The sequence below is a fragment of the Geotrypetes seraphini genome, chromosome 9 (genome assembly GCF_902459505.1).
Source record: "Geotrypetes seraphini chromosome 9, aGeoSer1.1, whole genome shotgun sequence".
Lineage (NCBI taxonomy): Eukaryota > Metazoa > Chordata > Amphibia > Gymnophiona > Dermophiidae > Geotrypetes > Geotrypetes seraphini.
Window position 1 is genome coordinate 68,093,490 of NC_047092.1, and position 17,816 is coordinate 68,111,305.

Here is a 17,816-nt window from a genome sequence, read left to right on the forward strand (position 1 = left end):
CGAAGCAATATGCCTTGCTTGACTTAGGGGGCAAGGCTTACTGCTGAGGCTCCTCTAAAAAAATGTGGGGAGGTGGAGGAAGTGGGGGGAGGGACCCCGCTCGTGACCCGCCGGGTTTGACACCCCCGAGGTCGGACGGACCCCCAAACAGGGCCCGGCCAAGCTCCGTACCGGCCAAAAACAGGGACTAGAAAACCCCTAAACAAATTCCAACAGCCCTACCAAGAGAGATGGGTACAGATCACTCAACACCTGCTGGAGACTGAAAGAAGACTGAGGGAAATAGAGAAGGGAGGATAGTATATACTGTCCCAAAGTTTTGTTTTCAGTCTCCACCTGCTGGTCATGATTAGATATATACCCATTCGTAAAGTTAACCTCTACTGGTCTGGAGAGTGCTAAAGAATAGTATGTATTAAAAGTAGCACATTAGCAGCTACATCCCTTAATCATTTTGCTGCCACTTATATGTGTAAAGTGTATATTTACCCAAGAAAAGTGACAATATTCTGGTCGTGGAAGATTAGCCTAGTGGTTAAAGCACTACACTTAATCAGAGAAGTCTGGTTCAAATCCTATTACTAGACTCTAAAAATTAGGTGCTAAGTCAGTATTCTATGACACATTTGTGTGCACAGGCTGTTATACAATACTAGTGTTAAATTAGCAATCACATGCCTAAGGTTATGTATGACCACCTATGCCTACTCCATGGCAGGGTAAATGTTCATGTCTGCACATGGCAGTTGGGTATTCAGATTATATTGGCACATAACCCATCCATACCCATACCAATTAATTGACATGCATTATGGTATTTTATAACTGCATTTGCAATTATTTAATTTGGTGGCAGGAAGAGGAGGGGAGTATTGTATGCCTTACTACATTGACTTTCCTATATTTTAAACAAAAAGAATCTTACCTAAATTTCTCAACAGTGATAAAGGGAGAATAAGAAATACGGACACCATCAGAACCAAATAGTCGCCATTAAGATACCATTCTCTGTTTAAAAAAAAAATAATAATGAATGGGTTTCATGTAATTACTCAACAGTTTAAAAAAGGAAACACTGTACAATAGCATTCAATTTAAGCTGAAAGGATTATCCACACCACCCTTTGTTAAACAAAATATTCACATACTGAGTTATTAGTATTCATTCAAATATAAAAGTACATCATAGCCTCTCATTTTCTACTACTAGCTAACTTAAGGGGCCCTCTTACTAAGCTGTGTTAATCACTAATACATCTTAAAACAGTATACTCCTGGATGCATTTCATGCGATCTGCAGAAACTGCCAAATGCATGTTAAAAAATATTTTACATTTTTTTGAGGGGGACATGCCAAGGGGGTAGAGAGTGGGCATTCTTGTGCTAATCAGCACAACTACATTACTGCACACTAACTGGCTTGTCTACAACATGAGTGGTAGCGACCTGTTCACACAAAATGGCCATGAGCAAATGGCAACATTAATGCATAGCCATTAATACAATAAACAGAAAATTGGTCATTTTAAGGATGAAGTAAAAATGGTCTTAGTGTATGAGAAATACCCATGTAAGGGTGGTAAGGCCATTTTCTACCACAGTTTAGTAAAATAAGGACCCCTTAGTGCAGTGATCTTCAATAAGTTTTAAGCTGGTTTCTAATGAGCTGAAAAAGAGCCAACAAATCTCTTTCCATGTGGGGTCAGGACACTGCTGAACCAGTGTGTATCAATGACCTCCATTAGCCTACCTTCAAACTTCATTGGGGGATTTCTTCAAGGTTGTGAGAATTTCCAATTGCATTCTTTCTTGTCTATTGCGAAATGACTTGGTAGTATAAACTTACTCGTAATTTATATTCATCAACTTCTCATTGATTGGCCTTATCTTCAATTCATCTGATAAGGCTAGTGTCAACTCATAATTCTGCTTTCTTTGCTTCTGTTCCAAGTTTATTGAACTCTCTACCAAATGAATTAAGTTGTGAGCTTTCTTATTCTAGATTTAGGACTTCATTGAAGACTTCTTTTTGGATTGGCATTTTCTTAAATTTTTTTATTTTAGGTTTTTATTGATGTTTTATTCCTTAATCTGAATTTTTTTTAATTTGTAATTTTAGGGAAATAGATCCTGCAGCAACTATTTAACTTTTTTTCCTTTTTCTGTCCTTTTTAAATATTGGCGTTCCTTTCCTTAATTTTTTTTTGTGAAGCGCACCGATGTTGTAACAAAGAGTGGTATATAAATCCAAATAAACAAACATGCAGATCATTCTCCCATCCACTTTTCCGTTTCTGTTCTGAGATAAGTAGAGGCACAGTAGCAGAAAAATAAAAAAAGAAGACAGAAAGACAATGGGGGGCCTCCCCAGAGGTTTCTGAGGGCCACCATTGGTCCCTGGGTCTTGCACTGAAGAATAACGCCTTAGTAAATAATTATTCTAATAAGGTAAAACAGATCTAGCCATTAAAAAAATAAAAACACAGGTCACATTTTAACACAGAACTGAAGCCCTGATGATTGGCACTTCTGTTCACAAATTTCACACTTATGCTATTTCAGCCCTTCTGTCAAAGTTTTTTTTTTTTTTTTTTTTTTTTAATTCAAGCCACTTTTTAAATAAATTTTCTCCAAAACCGGTATGAGTGCATGATAGCTCTCCCTTATCTAGTGACTCAACAATTGTTTGCTTCATCTTGGTGATTTACCTCAATGCTAGTATTTTTCGAAAGCTCCTCTAACTTCTCCTTCCTGAAAATTCGTTACATATTAAAAGTAGCATAACCTTAATGCTGACCTACACAACTATGATTTATGGATCCTTTTACTAAAAACATGCTAAAATATGGAATTAGCGCTATAACATGAGACTTTCTCAGAAACTAGGGCCATATTTAGGGTGCAAGTATTTTAAGGGTTTGTTTTTTTTCGTGTATCCTGTGCTGATTTTCAAGTTAAGTGTCGTGTTTATTAAAGCTAAGCATATACTCAGGGCTCCTTTTACTAAGCTGCGCTAGTGGTTTTAGCGCGCGCTAGACGCCAACGCCTTCATAGAGCTGGCGTTAGTTTTTTCCGCGTAGCACAGGGGTTAACGTGCGCTAATCTGCAGCGTGCACTAAAAACGCTACTGCAGTTTAGTAAAAGGAGCCCTAAGTGCTGTGCATCTCATTTTATTTCTATGAGCTATACAGTACTTACAGCTATCTTTACTAAAGCTTAATATGCCTGAAGTCCATATTATACAATTAGCATGCGCTAAATCAGAAACCACTAGTTGGATAACGCTGAAATGCTTTGTCTCCTCCCATAAGAGATGCAAATTATTTTACAAAATTAACATTTTGCAGTAAACCAATTTTTAGAGTGCTAACTGTGCATTAGGGCTTAATGCCCTTAGAGCTCTTTTTACAAAGGTGCGCTAAGCGTTTTAGCATGTGCTAAATGCCAACACATGCATGTTAGTCTATGGACATGTTAGTGGTTAGCGCACTAAAACACATAGCGCACCTTAGTAAAATAGGGGGTTAGTTTGCCGAACTATTCATTTAATGATAAACAACTTTATCAGCTCAAACATTTCGTTATACTTTTTTTGACTACCACCTATGTGGTATAAGGCAATATATTAACTTGGATAAGTAAACTCACTCTTAGATACTATTTAGTTAAATGTTTTTTTTTAAAAAGTTGATTTTATGGCAGAGTAGAGGATACATATTGGGTCTTGCAGTAAGCAGAAAAAAGTCAGTTAAAAATATCTTCTTTTTTCCCCACTTCTTAGTGATAAATTATTTTTTCTCACTCAGCTGACATCTTACACTTACTCTGTGACTCCTTCAATGCCCATCAGCGTCTTGATTACCAGTGGCAGCTCATATTTCACTATATAGAGGTAGCTGGACATAGCTGTATGAGAACAATCATTTCAACAATTAAATGTTTATTTTTTTTAGCTTTCAATGAGCTCATATATTAAAAGCAAACATTAGAAATAAAATAAGGGTTTTTTTTTCCATATATACCTACCTCCAATATTCTGCATTGTAACGGATCCAGAAGCAGCAAGTTTCCCTGGCAAACCAAATGCCTTCATGCCTAGTTGTTCATATAACAAAGACCCTGAAATAAATGCAAACAAGACCAACAAAATATTATTTTACAAGGGAAAAAATTTGTATACAAAAATATATATGTATACAATACAGAGCTGAAACTTTTCCATACCTCCTTCATTTGCAGTTTTCAATAGAAGATGTATAGAATACAAAGAAAATATTGCCACAAATATCAGGAGAAACCTAGGGAAAAAATAAAGCAAATTTCCACATTAAATATTCTCTATCAGTATGTATACATTATAGAAATTTGCTGAATCATGTCCATAGTAAATTCAGGAATGACACTATTTTTTGCATTACACTCCAATTCAAAGAATCATTTGCAGACTTAAAAAGTTTTGTACTGCACTGGCTGGACAGAAACTCAAAAATATCTTGCTTCCCACTCTATAATTTGTCAAAGTAACATTTAAATGCTTAATATGGAAAAAATACCAAGGGGCAAATTCTATAAACAGTGTCCTGATTGTAGGCGGCAGTGGTCGTCCTACCTCTGTCTAACCAGTCAACTGGGATGCATGTTTTCTTTAAAAAAAAAAAAAAACCAACACAACTGAGGCAGGCGCCTAACACTGTAGGCATCTGCCATGGTTAAGGGAGACGCATCATGGCTAGGCGTGGTTTTGCCCAAAGTGGCCTTGGGCGAGTTTAAGCGGCCCTAGGCATCTCCCTAGGGCTGTGATAGATGCCTGAAATGTAGGTCAGCAAAATGCTGGTCTACATTTCAAATAGATGTGGCCACTGAACTAACTGTGGTAAGAAAATCTCCCTGCCACAATCAGCTGAGTGGCCACGATAGAGAATCCTCCCTCCCCGCAGAGTCCCCCTGGCAGGAGCAATGCCCACTTCCTCCTGCTGCCACCCCCCAAAACTGACCCCCCCATGGCTGCAGCCCCCCCCCATATCCCTAACTCTTCCTCCCTCATATCTTTTAGCTGAAAGTCTGGCCAGAGGGAATGTTCACACTCTCCGGCCTGCCACTCCAAAATGGCAGGCCTCCCCTTCCCGGTGCATTTAAAGATGCACATAAAAGGTGAGGCCCGCCATTTTGGAGTGGTGGGGCTGGAGGGTGTGAGCATCCCCTCTGGCTGAACTTTCAACTAAAAGGCATGGGGGGGGGGGGAATTGGGGGTTAGAGTTAAGGGTGCGGGGCCTGCAGCCTTGGGGGTGTGGTGGCAGGAGTGAACATCCCTCCTGCCAGTCCTCAACCCGGGGTGGGGGAGATGTCCCTGCTGCAGCTACTGAGCTGATCGCTGCAGGGGGACTCCCTTGCTGTGATCAGCTGATTCAAGGGATCCCTTGGCGATTTTCTAACTGGTGCCTGTGACATAGGCACCAGTTAGAGAATCAATGAGTTTAAGTGGGTTAGGAGTCTGTCCCTTAGGGAAGACAATTCTGTATAGGATGCAGATGTGCAAGTCTCAGCTGCTTCTTAAGCGACTGCTGAGACCAGCTTCCTATACAGAATCTCCCCCTTACTACATATTACTACTTTTTCTAACATCAGCATTTGAATTCTGTCAAGTGTATCCTCAGCATACAAGAATGCCTAAAACACATCAAAAGCTTCTCCAAATCTTTAGACCCATGTTATTTAGTTCTAGTACTCTCAAAAGAAAATTGTTTTGATATTTCTATTTGAACTTCCTGACTACACGAAACTGAAAGTTGTTACTTAAAATATTCCATATTAGCATTAATATATATGATTCTATTTGCTGCTTACATCAAGTTCTTCTGCCAAGATAAGCTAATGGCTCATCTATGTGCCCAGTATCTTGAGAAATTTACCTAAGCTCAGAGCAAATCCAGGACACATTGTGCTTTTGGCAGCTGTTACACTTTTATCTGTAAAGACAAGAAACATCAAAAGCACCTCTCTAGGTTGTAGTTACTTGATCCTGCTGACAAAATCTGATGCTTGTCAGCTGTTATAAAAACTACCAGTGGCCAATGAATTTCTCCCACAATAAAAATGCAACACTAGTCATTTAGGGATAGGCCTGACAATATTTCAAAATTTTCCTCATACAGTTTCTGGAACTAAAGTTAAAATCAGCAATATCCCTCTTGTGTTTAAAATGTGGGCTTAAAAGCAGAGCTTTTTCACTTGCTTCAAATTAAATTTTCTTTTAGGTATACACTGAGATAATTATCTTAAGACAAGCTAGAACAGGCTCAACTTTAGAGAAAAATTCCAATTAACATAATTAAGATCTGAATGTTATAAAACTTTGAACAGTTCATTTAATTATAAATGTGGTAGAATAAACTGTCAATTCTGACCTGTTCCAGATGAAGCATACCTTCAATTAAAAAAAAAACACACATCACCTTTTAAACTTTTCTATGCTCAAAAAAGGAAACCTTTTAAAATGAAAAATGTATTCTTTTGAACTGCAAATTATTTCCTGGTTTGGTCAACCTCCCTATTCTGGAGTTTGTTTTTATCTATCTGTTAAAAATGTGCCCTCTGGTGGACACTTGACAGAAAGACTGACTATAACTAATAAATGGCCCCTTTTACAAAGCCATGGTAGTGATGCTGCCGCGGTAAATGCACCAAAACCCATACAATTCCTATGAACTTCAGTACATTTAACACAGCAGCATCTCTACTGTGACTTTGTAAAAGGGGAACAAAACCAGAGAACTGTTTAACATTCCAAACAATTCAAAATATATTGATTAGTTATGTTGAGCTCATATAATACTTAATCATCATATATTTTCCCTAATTCACAGGATTTTTTTTTTTAATATAAGTGGAAAATAAATACAGTCTGAGCATTTTTAGTCCACTTGTACTGTATATGCAATAATGGTATATTTCTGCATAAATGGCAATAACATTTTTTAATGTTAAAGAAAAACAACTCTTCTCAACATAAACTATATTAATCAATACACATAAACATATAAGAAACTAAGAGCAGTCACAACTCGGGAAAAAAAGCTAGGACCACATAAGTTCCAACAAAGATATTTAAGTGATTGCTCAGTAGTCCACACTGTTTACAGAAGTCTCAGTGGATTCCACACTTAAAAGTATCCTTGTTTCCTTTCTTGGCTTGTCACTGCTTTTTTGTTGATTATAGCACCTCTCTACTACAGAGAAGTCTGTTTTTGTTTTATAATAGCACACACTATTTTGGTTAGTATACATTATTTTGTAATATACAGACCACCCTCCTAAAACCCGCCAAGATTTCCTGTCTGTGCACGCCCCACTGCTGAAACTATCTATCCTTCAACACTTGAGATCTCGATTTTCAGCAGATAGAGTATTTTAATACTTACATGAAAAGTGCAATTCCAGTGTTGGCCATTGCATATGACAGCCCAAGGATGCCACTACCCACAATTGCATTGCTGAGATTAAATACTGACATTCCAAAGGAAGTTGTACCCGGATGCTATGCAGACAAAACAGCAGACAGGGATATTAATGCTATTAACAGCTTTATTACTGTTATTCCACAGTATAAACTTAAACAGAAATATAAAATAGCACATGACCAGAATGGAAGAGACTGCTCATAAAACAAAACCACTTACATATTCAGTTTCATACTTCTTTTTCCCAAAACCATGTTCAAGTAAAAAATTCTGATTCTCTGAATCCACATCTGTATAACTGCTGAAAGAAAAGGAAACATTTTTTTTTTCTTCATTAAGGCCTTCTAAGGCATTAGTTACTATTGCAACTATAATTATGTGGTGGCAGGGGCGTACTTTCTGTTAAAAGAGAGAAGTCACCAGCCAACATAAAAAAAAATGCTAATCTAACCTCGGCATGGCAAGCTTTTTTGGTTGATAATCCTGACAGCTGAAGTCGTCACTGTTGGAACTGTTGCTGCTGGTATCTTCGTCTCGGGCGATGCTAAAACGGCCCATCTCGGCTTTAGTCATGTTTCAATGGGCTCTGAGCTGCGATCAGATGGGAAATGCCTTATGTGACTCGGGGCAGTACAAGAATCGTCCTCACGTCTCTGTGGGGAAGCAGAAGGGAAACGTTAGTTCACTGCGGAAAGGAGAAGGGAGGGAGGGAGGGAGTCACGTGACAGAGTGGAAAAGTACCAGCAGCAGCAGAGCCTGGAAAAGTACCAGAGACAGTGCAGTCCCCTTCCCGGCCACACACTAAGCAGAGGAAAGGGAGGGGTGGAAGAGGAAGAAAGGAAGGGGGGCAATTCCCTGCCTCTGAAAAGAATTTTTTAAAAGCCTCTGTTCTTGCAAGGATTTCAATCCATCACAGATACATTTCCTCTAGAGGAAACACACAACAATGAAATCACCACGTCAAAGGATCCAGAATAGAAGATAATCTAGTATCCACATGCTCACCAGGCTTAGCAGTTATTCAGATGATTTAAGACGTTACTTTTTTAAAAGCAGCTGTTTTTATCCCCCTTTTAGATCTAACAGGGCGCCTAACCCGAAAGCCTAAACAAGAGCTGGTAGCGGATCATAGATCCTGCCCCTCCCTACCTGGCTGATGCAACCACACTGTCGCGGAGCATGGGGCGCGTCTCCTTCCCTTCCCTTTCCACACTAGCAAGATTTCCCCTGTCCTACAGGGAGCCAAAACCACCTTCACCCTCCTCATCCCTTTCACATGTGGCTCAATCTATACCACGAAAACGGAAGCTACAAATGATCATAAGACCACTGCGTCCTCTCAGCATCACACCACTACATTTCATTTACCCCAATATTGACTCCTCCACTCTTCTCTTCCCAGTAACAACGTCCTCCCCCGCTATATCTCGAGCCTACAGTATAGTATTTACCTCAGAGCGAATCCGTCTAGCCGCTTCCCGTCCTGTTCGTTGTCAGTAACGCGTTATTTATATTCTCAGTAAAGCGAATTGTCTAGCAGCAATTTTACTAATGTAAAAAAACTGGCACTCTCAATAATAAATATCTTAAAAAATAGCACAACACAGTATACAATAAATAAAAACGAGTTAAATAAGAGACCCGTACGGATTGACTCAGCGTAGTGATATTAAGATTTTATTAATATTATGACACTCAAGTGCCTAGAAACGACGCTTCTCTTTCGCCCGTTGCAGCAGCTCTGATCAGGACCGCCTCTACCTAAGAGTTTTATGAAAAGACTGGACAGAATATGACGCTGCCACGGAAGGCGAAAAGCAATTGGCTGAAATGTTGCGTCAGCCGGCTTTCTACTGCTACAATACTATAGCAGCGCGGCGTGTCTCGCGACCAACACCTTGTATACCAACACCGAAACCACGCCCAGGGCTGCGTGCGCACCATTATAGCCCCTGCTGTGGTGAAGTAAGGTTGCATCTTTGTCTCGTTTCTCCCTACGGGAAAAAGGCAAGTTTGTACAGTACATCCTTTAATGCTGCAAAGCTCGTAGCCCAATAAAAGCACAAGATATCCAATTGTTTTAAAGTGTTAATTACGCTTATAGATATGTGCCCGTCAACATCTCTTATAATCAAAAGTTTTCAAAGACAAGCTAGACTGACACTATTCAGCCTAATAATTTATTTAAGGAGCCGACTCTATCTTACAGCGTATGTTTGTAACTTTATGTGAATAGACACCCTTCGACCCTGCAGGAAGACCTTAGGAAATTGGATGACTGGGCTTCCAATGGCAGATGAAATTCAATGTGGACAAATGCAAAGTGATGCACATTGGGAAGAATGAAAGGTTACCGTGGTTTAGGCACTTCTCGGAAATAAAGAGGAAGGAAACTAGCTCTTTACAGATCCCGAACATCCGTCATTTACCCAGGCCCCTCTTTTCGACTTCTGCTTTTGGGTGACCTGAACAAAATCATCCATGCAGCTGTTTTCAGTAGAGGTTGATTTTTATTTTTTAAAATTGCCCGGACATCCGATATTTACCCAGGCCCCTCTTTTCGACTTTGCTTTTGGGTGACCTAAACAAAATCATTCATGCAGCTGTTTTCAGTTGTTTTAAGTAACACTATATAGAGGCTGACGTTATTTTTCAAACAGCCTATAATAGTAACTTTGTTAATCCATATAGGAGCCTACCAACTTTTTTTTTCGCGACTACAAACACGGTTATCTTCTCCCCAACCCCGAATTCAATACCGTGTTATAACGAAGTGGCAGGACGGGAAAAAAAACCCCCCAAGTACACATAAACTGTACAAATATGATGTGTGTGGCCATGACCGCAAAAGCCCTAACGAGATGAGACAGCCTTGCAGGCGAAGAACCTTCTAGAGCGCGGGGGCTTGGCTTCTTTCATGGAAGCTTCGAGAGCATGGCTGCAAGGCGGTCTCTGGTTCCGCTCCTTGTTTGGGGGCGGAGCGGTTCTGCCTTTGGATATAGGTCACGTTGTTACTGCTTTATGAAAAAGACTCGCCAGAAGGCTGGGTTAGCCCTTCCGCTTCCTTATCACGACACACGTCACTCTGAAAGAATTTGAAGTGCCCTTTGGGAATGTTCTGCAGAGCTGCATGGTCTCACACGAGCGCTTTGCATATACTTGTTCTGTGGTGGTTGGCGCTAATAAAGAGGAAGCTCTGCCTAAGCAATGTATTGTTTGAATGAAAGTGTAATGGGAAAATGTTTTTATTGTCTACTTGTTATTATGTATTCATTATTATTAAACAGCAGAGCTTTCAATGACGTGATAAGTAATTGTTTCTGTTTTGTTCTTTGCTATAACCTATAGTGTCGATAGTATTTAAGAAAATGGAAATCTTCAAAAGTGAAGAAGAGAAATGTTCTGATATGCACACTACTTGTGTGCTACATTCTTGAACTTTGAATTTTCCCTTGTAATCTTATATTTAGTCTAGACCAGGGGTGCCCACACTTTTTGGGCTTGTGAGCTGCTTTTAAAATGACCAAATCAAAATGATCTACCAACAATAAAATTAAAAAAAACAACAACCCCCACAAAGCACACTGTATGCAGCAAAAATGTTAATTATCATTTATATTCCGGGTTTTTTTTCAAAGAGGTCAAGGCAGATGACTTTAAAATATGCAATGTCACCTATACAAAAATAGACAAATATACCCCTCCCTTTTTACTATTGCGGTTTAGTAAAAAGGGGGCCATAGTGCAAAATATAGACAGCAGATATAAATTCTCAAAACGGACACATTTTGATCACTAAATTGAAAATAAAATCATTTTTCTACCTTTGTTGTCTGGTGATTTCATGAGTCTCTGATTGCACTTTCTTCTTCTGACTGCATACAATATTTCTTCCCTTCTTTCAGCCTCCTGTATGCTTCCAGAGCCAGACCTCATTCCCTCCGCCAACCTTCCTCTCTCCCTGCCCCCTCCCCTTTTTTCTTTCTCCCTGCCCCCTTTCTTTCTGTCTCCCTGCTCCCCTTTCTGTCTTCCTCTCTCCATGCCCCCTTTCTTTCTGTCTCCCTGTCCCCCCTTTCTTTCTGTTTCCCTTCTTTCAGTCTCTCTGCCTGCCCCCTTTCTTTCTCCCTGCCCTCTCCCAAACCACTGCCGCCACCATCGAGAAACGGGCCCCCAAACCACTACCACTTCAAGCTCTTCCTGCTTCCCGACGCAGAAGCGCCGGGCCGCCCAGCCTCCTCTCCTCCCACATCAATTCTTCGTCGGAGAGGAAGTTACAGGCCAGCCAGCGATTGGCTGGCCTTGAACTTCCTCTCCGATGTCAGATTTGATGTCGGGGGAGGGGCGAGGGGAAAGGCTGCTCGACCCGGCGCTTCTGTGTCGGAAAGCGATCGACCTTTTGGCCACCCCTGGTCTAGACCCTAAGAATATGTTGCCAGTCTATTCCAGATGACTGTTTCTTTAATGTGCTATACATTATAAACAATGTTATAATTATTGAAAGGTGCTGCATGTATTTGTTAAAAAGTTTGATACATGCATACAAATTAATAGCACTGTGCTCACTTGGGGCCAGATTCTCTAATATCACTGGTACAATCCAACGGGTTGCTGTAATGGTTGTAAATATAACAATTCAAAAAAGACAACTGATTCTCAAAGAACCACATATCAAATGAGGTTCGCGGAAGGTTGCCAAATGTACATGAGATCAGTCACTGGTGATATTGGTCAGTACTTGCGCAGAATAGTCCACAGAAAGAAGCGTAAATGTGCACATGTGCCAGGAGGGGCGGAGAACTTTAGTCAAACCTCGGTTTGTAAGTAACGTGGTTTGCGAGTGTTTTGCAAGATGAGCAAAACACTTCAGTAAACTTTAACTCGCAAACCGAGCATTGACTCGATAAGCGAGCATGTCCACCCTGGGAATTGGCTTCTCTTCCCTCACAGCCTACCCCAAACCCTTACCTCCAGCGGACACCGGCACCAGACGAGAGGAGTGGGAGGCTGGCGGCAGAGAGCAGTACACACCTGGAATACGAAGTACTCCTTCACGTGGGCCTGCAGGGTTGGGTTGTGGATGTTGAAGGGCCATAGGGTGGAGCTGGGGGGTCCGGGGGAGTAAAGGGCATCTCCATGCTATCGGCCTTAGCTGGTAGCAGGGCCGTGGAGTTGCTCTCTGAGTTTGTCAGCTGCAGCATGCCAACTGCGATTCCGGGCTCCCCTCCCACTGTTTACAACCACCAACTCACTTCCAGCCTCTCTCCATGGACATGGCTTGGCGCATTGGGCTAGCTTCTCCACACAACTCGTTAGCCAGAAGTTGGAGAGAAACTACCCGCCCACTGCACAAGTGCAGGCAGCTGCCGGGGGTAAGTGTGCGGCTGACCATTCTTTCCAGAGTTGTGAGTTAAGCTTGGCACCAGAGGCAGGGAGGTGGGTTGGCAGTGAGGGGGCTGGTTTGTACTTAGAGAGGAGAGAAAGAGGCAGGCTAGAAGTAGAGGAAGGCTTTCTTAAGCAATAGTGCACAGAGGAAGGAGGGAAAGCTGTTCGGCTGGGGCCAACGGCTGATGCTGTGTTCTCCGGTTCAGGTGGATTAGATGCAGAAATCTGAGGTACTGTATTGGGGTGGGGGTACTGCAGTAAATACTGAAAGTTTGCAGGGGAGGATGAGCCTTTATTTGCAACATAGGCCTGTTTTTGGAATGTGGAATGAATCATCCAAGATTCCTTTATTGCCTATGGGGAAATTTGCTTTGATGTACGAGCGCTTTGGATTACGAGCATGCTTCTGGAACAAATTATGCTCGCAAACCAAGGTTCCACTGTACCAGCAAATGCAATGTTGTGTCAATCATAGGTGTGCCAATGCTATTGGATGGAGGGGTACAAAATTGTCAGTATTCAACAAGCTCATATAAGACACACCTTTAATGCACACGCTCGGGACACATGCTTTTGGCATTTTTTTTTTTTTTTTTACCATTACTATAGTTAAGCCACAGCTGGATACATTCGCCTCAGACACATTTTTCACAGACCGGCACCCTGGACCAGTCGCTAATTTTTGGTTAAAGCCAGCGCTTCATTTGGAGAATTACCTGGCAATGATAGAGAATTGCCTGGAGTGCTCATTTAAATATTAATGATTCCATTTTAATAGTAATGACCTTGTTGTACTACATTTGCATGGCAGAGTCAGAGGCTGCTAGGAAGCTTGGAAAAGACCACGGTGAGCCGTTCTAAGAATTGGCTGGTAAAATACTTGCATGCTAAAACTGTCTAGAACCGGTTTAGCGAACATCATTAAATGCATGATGAGGTTTGAGAATCTGGCCCTTAGACAACTGCTGCTGTTTTCTTTATTGGAAAATAACAATGTTTTAGCAGTAATGATGTAGTTACAGTTTTGCACCGGAGTAAAACTGATACACATTATTTAATAAAAATAATTTTTTTAAAATTCCTACTGTTCTTACTAGGTGTGAGGGGCTTGGGGCATGTTTTACTTGTCAGATTCTTGCACATTTTCACGTGGCCATATTATTGCATTACATGTAGACCAAATCTTAGCAAAGTGATCACTACTGCTGAAGTAAAGAAGTAGTAAAAGAGAAATGTGTATTGCCTAGATGTTGCTCAGAATAAAAACAGTGTCTTCCCTGGCTAATAAGGTGAATTATGGTGCTAATAGTGCAAAATCTCCAGGTGAAGGAAACATTCTTGTTCACTGATCACAGTAGGTAATGGAAAAAATAATTAAGATAACTAAATATATGGACCTGTAAATTAAAACAAGAAGATAATGAACTATTAGGCCACAATTGTGTGCTTGAAGATGGTTCACACAAACTAGGAAAGAGGGATTGCTATCAGAGGAAATGCAAAAAGATTCCTCTTTTGGAAAAAGTACAGAAGAAAAAACATTGCTGTGTACAGAGGTACTGCTGGCAGATGAATACTGCAGAGGATCAAGGATGCCAAAAGCGAGCAAGATCCAATATATAAAGCTGAAGTACACTGCAATAATAGATTTTAAATGTATTTGCCTGAAATTGAGAATAACAGCAGAAACAGAGCCATCAGAAGTATGAGAAATGGAGAAACGAAAGACATAAACACAGGCTACCATTAAAATGTGTTATTTTGCTGTTAACCCCAGAAAAATACATTATCCCAGGACAAGCAGGCAGCATATTCTTAACTGATGGATGACGGCACCGACGGAGCCCCGGTACGGACAATTTTAGAGTGATTGCACTCTAAGAGAAAGTTCTAGCTAAGCCGCACCACGCATGCGCGAGTGCCTTCCCGCCCGATGGAGGCGCGCGGTCCCCAGTTTCTTAGTTTCCGTGGAGCTAAGAAGACACGTTTTTTCAACAACTGTTGAAAAGTTTTTCTTCGCCTTCCCGCTCGCATGTTTTTTCCTGAAATTATTGTTTTCCATAACTAACGAACTAAAAAAAAAATTATCTTTTTTTCTTTCTTTTTCGGTCGGCCCCGGCGGGGCCTGTTGGCAACATCGAAGCTTCGACCTTCGATTTTGCAACTGCCGTTTTTCCCTTCATGCCCCCTTCACCGGGCTTTAAGAAGTGTCAGCGGTGTGCACGTCCTATATCTTTATCCGACCCGCACAATTGGTGTCTTCAGTGCTTGGGTCCGGATCATAGGGCTTCGACGTGCACCTGTTGCGCTTCTCTTCAAAAGCGAACTTTAAAAAATCGCCAAATTCAACAACAGCTTCTTTTCGGTACCACTATGGAGGGTCCACCGGCATCGGCGGCGTCTTCGAAATTGGTGCTGGCCCTTTCGACACCGCAGGACGTGTCTTCAGTGTCGCACCCCCCAGGTAAGCCGGCTAAGAAGCCATCCCCTACCGTCCTGGGCCTGCCGGTCGACCAAGCAGTGAGCCAAGTCCTGCAGACCGCGTGCCGGCCCCATAAACGCTCCACTCGTATTGAAGTCACTGCCTCATCATCGGCATCTACTTCTCCTGAGCGTAGAGCTGCACCACAGGTACCGAAAAAGAGAAAAGCAGTACCGGTGCCATCGGGACCATCATTGGATGACCGCATAGCGTCCATTCTCCATGTCCAACTTAAAGAGCAGTTGCAACAACTCCTCCCAGCTCTTTTGACACCGAACCTTCCAGTGTCGGTACCCTCTGAGCCTTCGGTGCCGGTTGTCGACCAGCCTATTTTGTCGGCATCGACTTTATCGGCACCGCTGCATTCTACCCCTTCGGTATCCATGCCTATTCTATCGGCGGAACCGAAAACCTTGCGTAGGGCGGTTCACTCGGTCTCTGAGCCGGTACCACTCTCTGTCCAGAACCTCTGTACCGCTTTCCATACTTCCCCAGGTACGGTATCGATGCGATCAGGCAAATCGGTACGCAAAACCTGACATGCGTAGGTCTCTACTCCTCTCTCCCAGGGACGACTCCCTTCAGTGCGTGACCCTAATTTATGGGATGATTCCGATGATCCTCTCGGTACCGATGACGACCTTTCATCGGATGAGGCTGATCCATCTGTTCAGGAGCCTGATAGTAAGCCAGAGCAGACTTCCTTCACTAAATTTCTTAAAGAAATGTCAGACACCCTTTCTATTCCATTGGAGTCTGATTCCAAAAAGTCCAAAGCATTCCTTGATGCTTTGGACTTTGATCAACCTCCGAGGGAATTCCTAAAATTACCCTTACATGACATCTTGAGGGAAACCTTTTATAAAAATCTTGAGACTCCTTTAACCATTTCAGGAGCTCCTAGAAAGCTAGAGTCTCTTTATAAGATTATCCCCATTCCAGGGTTTGACAAGCCTCAGCTCCCACATGAGTCTTTGCTTGTAGAGTCGACCCTGAAGAAAACTGTGGGCTCTAGTGTGTACACTTCTGTCCCTCCTGGCAGAGAGGGTAAGGCCATGGATAAATTTGGCAAGCGGTTATATCAGAACACTATGTTGGCCAATCGTTCAGGTAACTATGCATTCCATTTTTCTTTCTACCTGAAACATCTCATTCAGCAGCTTACCACTTTTCAGAAGTACCTCCTGGAACGCAAGATACCTGCTTTTCAACAATGTACTTCCAGTCTTTTCCAGCTCCAGAAGTTTATGGTCCGTTCCATCTACGACACGTTTGAGCTCACATCCCGAGCTACAGTAATGGCTGTCGCTATGAGACGTTTGGCTTGGCTCTGCATCTCAGAACTTGATGTAAACCACCAGGACCGCCTTGCCAACGCTCCCTGCCTGGGTGACGAGCTGTTTGGTGAATCTCTGGATACCACCACCCAGAAACTTTCTGCTCACGAGACTAGATGGGATACCTTATTGAAAACCAAAAAGAAACCCCGTCCTTTTAGACAGCAGACGTCTTACCAGCGTCGTTTCTCAGCTCGGCCTCTTCCTCCTCATCCTCCCCAGCTTCGGAGGCAACGGCAGCAACAGCACCAACAGGCTCGTCAACAGCAGCAACCACCAGTAAAACCTGTTGCTCAGCCTAAACCCACTCAGCCCTTTTGACTTCCTCCTCCAGGGCATAGCCAGTCTTCCCTCTTCTTCTCCTCTACTGCAACCCATCGGGGGACGTCTCCAATTTTTTCTGAGCCGTTGGGAAGTAATCACCGCAGATCAGTGGGTTCTGGCCATCATCTATCACGGATACTCCCTCAACTTTCAGACTCTTCCACCACCAAGTCCTCCAAAGGAGTCTGCTTCCAACTGATCTCAGTCCCTCCTTCTCGGTCAAGAAGTTTAGTCCCTCCTTCTCCTCAATGCCATCGAAGAAGTTCCTCCAGAGCAGAGAGATCAGGGATTTTACTTCCGTTACTTTCTAGTCCCCCAAAAGACCGGAGATCTCAGACCCATATTAGATCTCAGAGATCTCAACAAATGTTTGGTCAAGGAGAAGCTCAAAATGCTCTCTCTTGCCACACTTTACCCTCTTCTCACTCAGGGCGACTGGCTATGCTCCCTGGATCTCAAAGAAGCCTACACACGTATCCCTGTACATTTGACGTCCAGACAGTACCTCCTATTTCTCATAAATCGTTCTCATTACCAGTACAAGGTGTTACCCTTCGGTCTGGCCTCCTCTCCCAGGGTATTCACCAAATGTCTCATTGTGGTGGCCGCCTTTCTACGCTCTCACAATTTCCAAGTCTTCCCTTACTTGGACGACTGTTTAATCAAGGTTCCTTCACCTCAGGCAGTGCTTCTTTCCACCAACCAGACCATCCAGTTTCTCCGAATCCTGGGTTTCGAGATCAATTTACCCAAGTCGCATCTCATTCCAACTCAGTGACTTCAATTTATTGGAGCGATATTGGACACTGTTCTAATAAGCGCGTTTCTTCCATC

The 17,816-nt window shown here is 42.2% G+C and overlaps 1 protein-coding gene across 3 annotated transcripts in view; it reads right to left on the reverse strand.

Moving 5' to 3' along the window:
- SLC38A2 (solute carrier family 38 member 2) overlaps positions 1-9,290 on the reverse strand; it is a 28,688-nt gene extending 19,398 nt beyond the window's left edge. Inside the window, exons 1-8 of one of the 3 annotated variants that reach the window (XM_033957928.1) lie at positions 8,909-9,290; positions 7,909-8,110; positions 7,677-7,755; positions 7,419-7,534; positions 4,225-4,298; positions 4,027-4,119; positions 3,825-3,906; positions 926-1,008 (exon numbers count right to left, since the gene is read on the reverse strand). In XM_033957928.1, the coding sequence (XP_033813819.1) occupies positions 926-1,008; positions 3,825-3,906; positions 4,027-4,119; positions 4,225-4,298; positions 7,419-7,534; positions 7,677-7,755; positions 7,909-8,030 (649 nt within the window). In that variant the 5' untranslated portion in view covers positions 8,031-8,110; positions 8,909-9,290. Of the gene's footprint in view, positions 1-925; positions 1,009-3,824; positions 3,907-4,026; positions 4,120-4,224; positions 4,299-5,844; positions 5,967-7,418; positions 7,535-7,676; positions 7,759-7,908; positions 8,111-8,908 lie in introns of those variants that run through there. The other 2 variants (XM_033957927.1, XM_033957929.1) reach the window with 2 other exon arrangements.
- Positions 9,291-17,816: the final 8,526 nt, after the last annotated feature.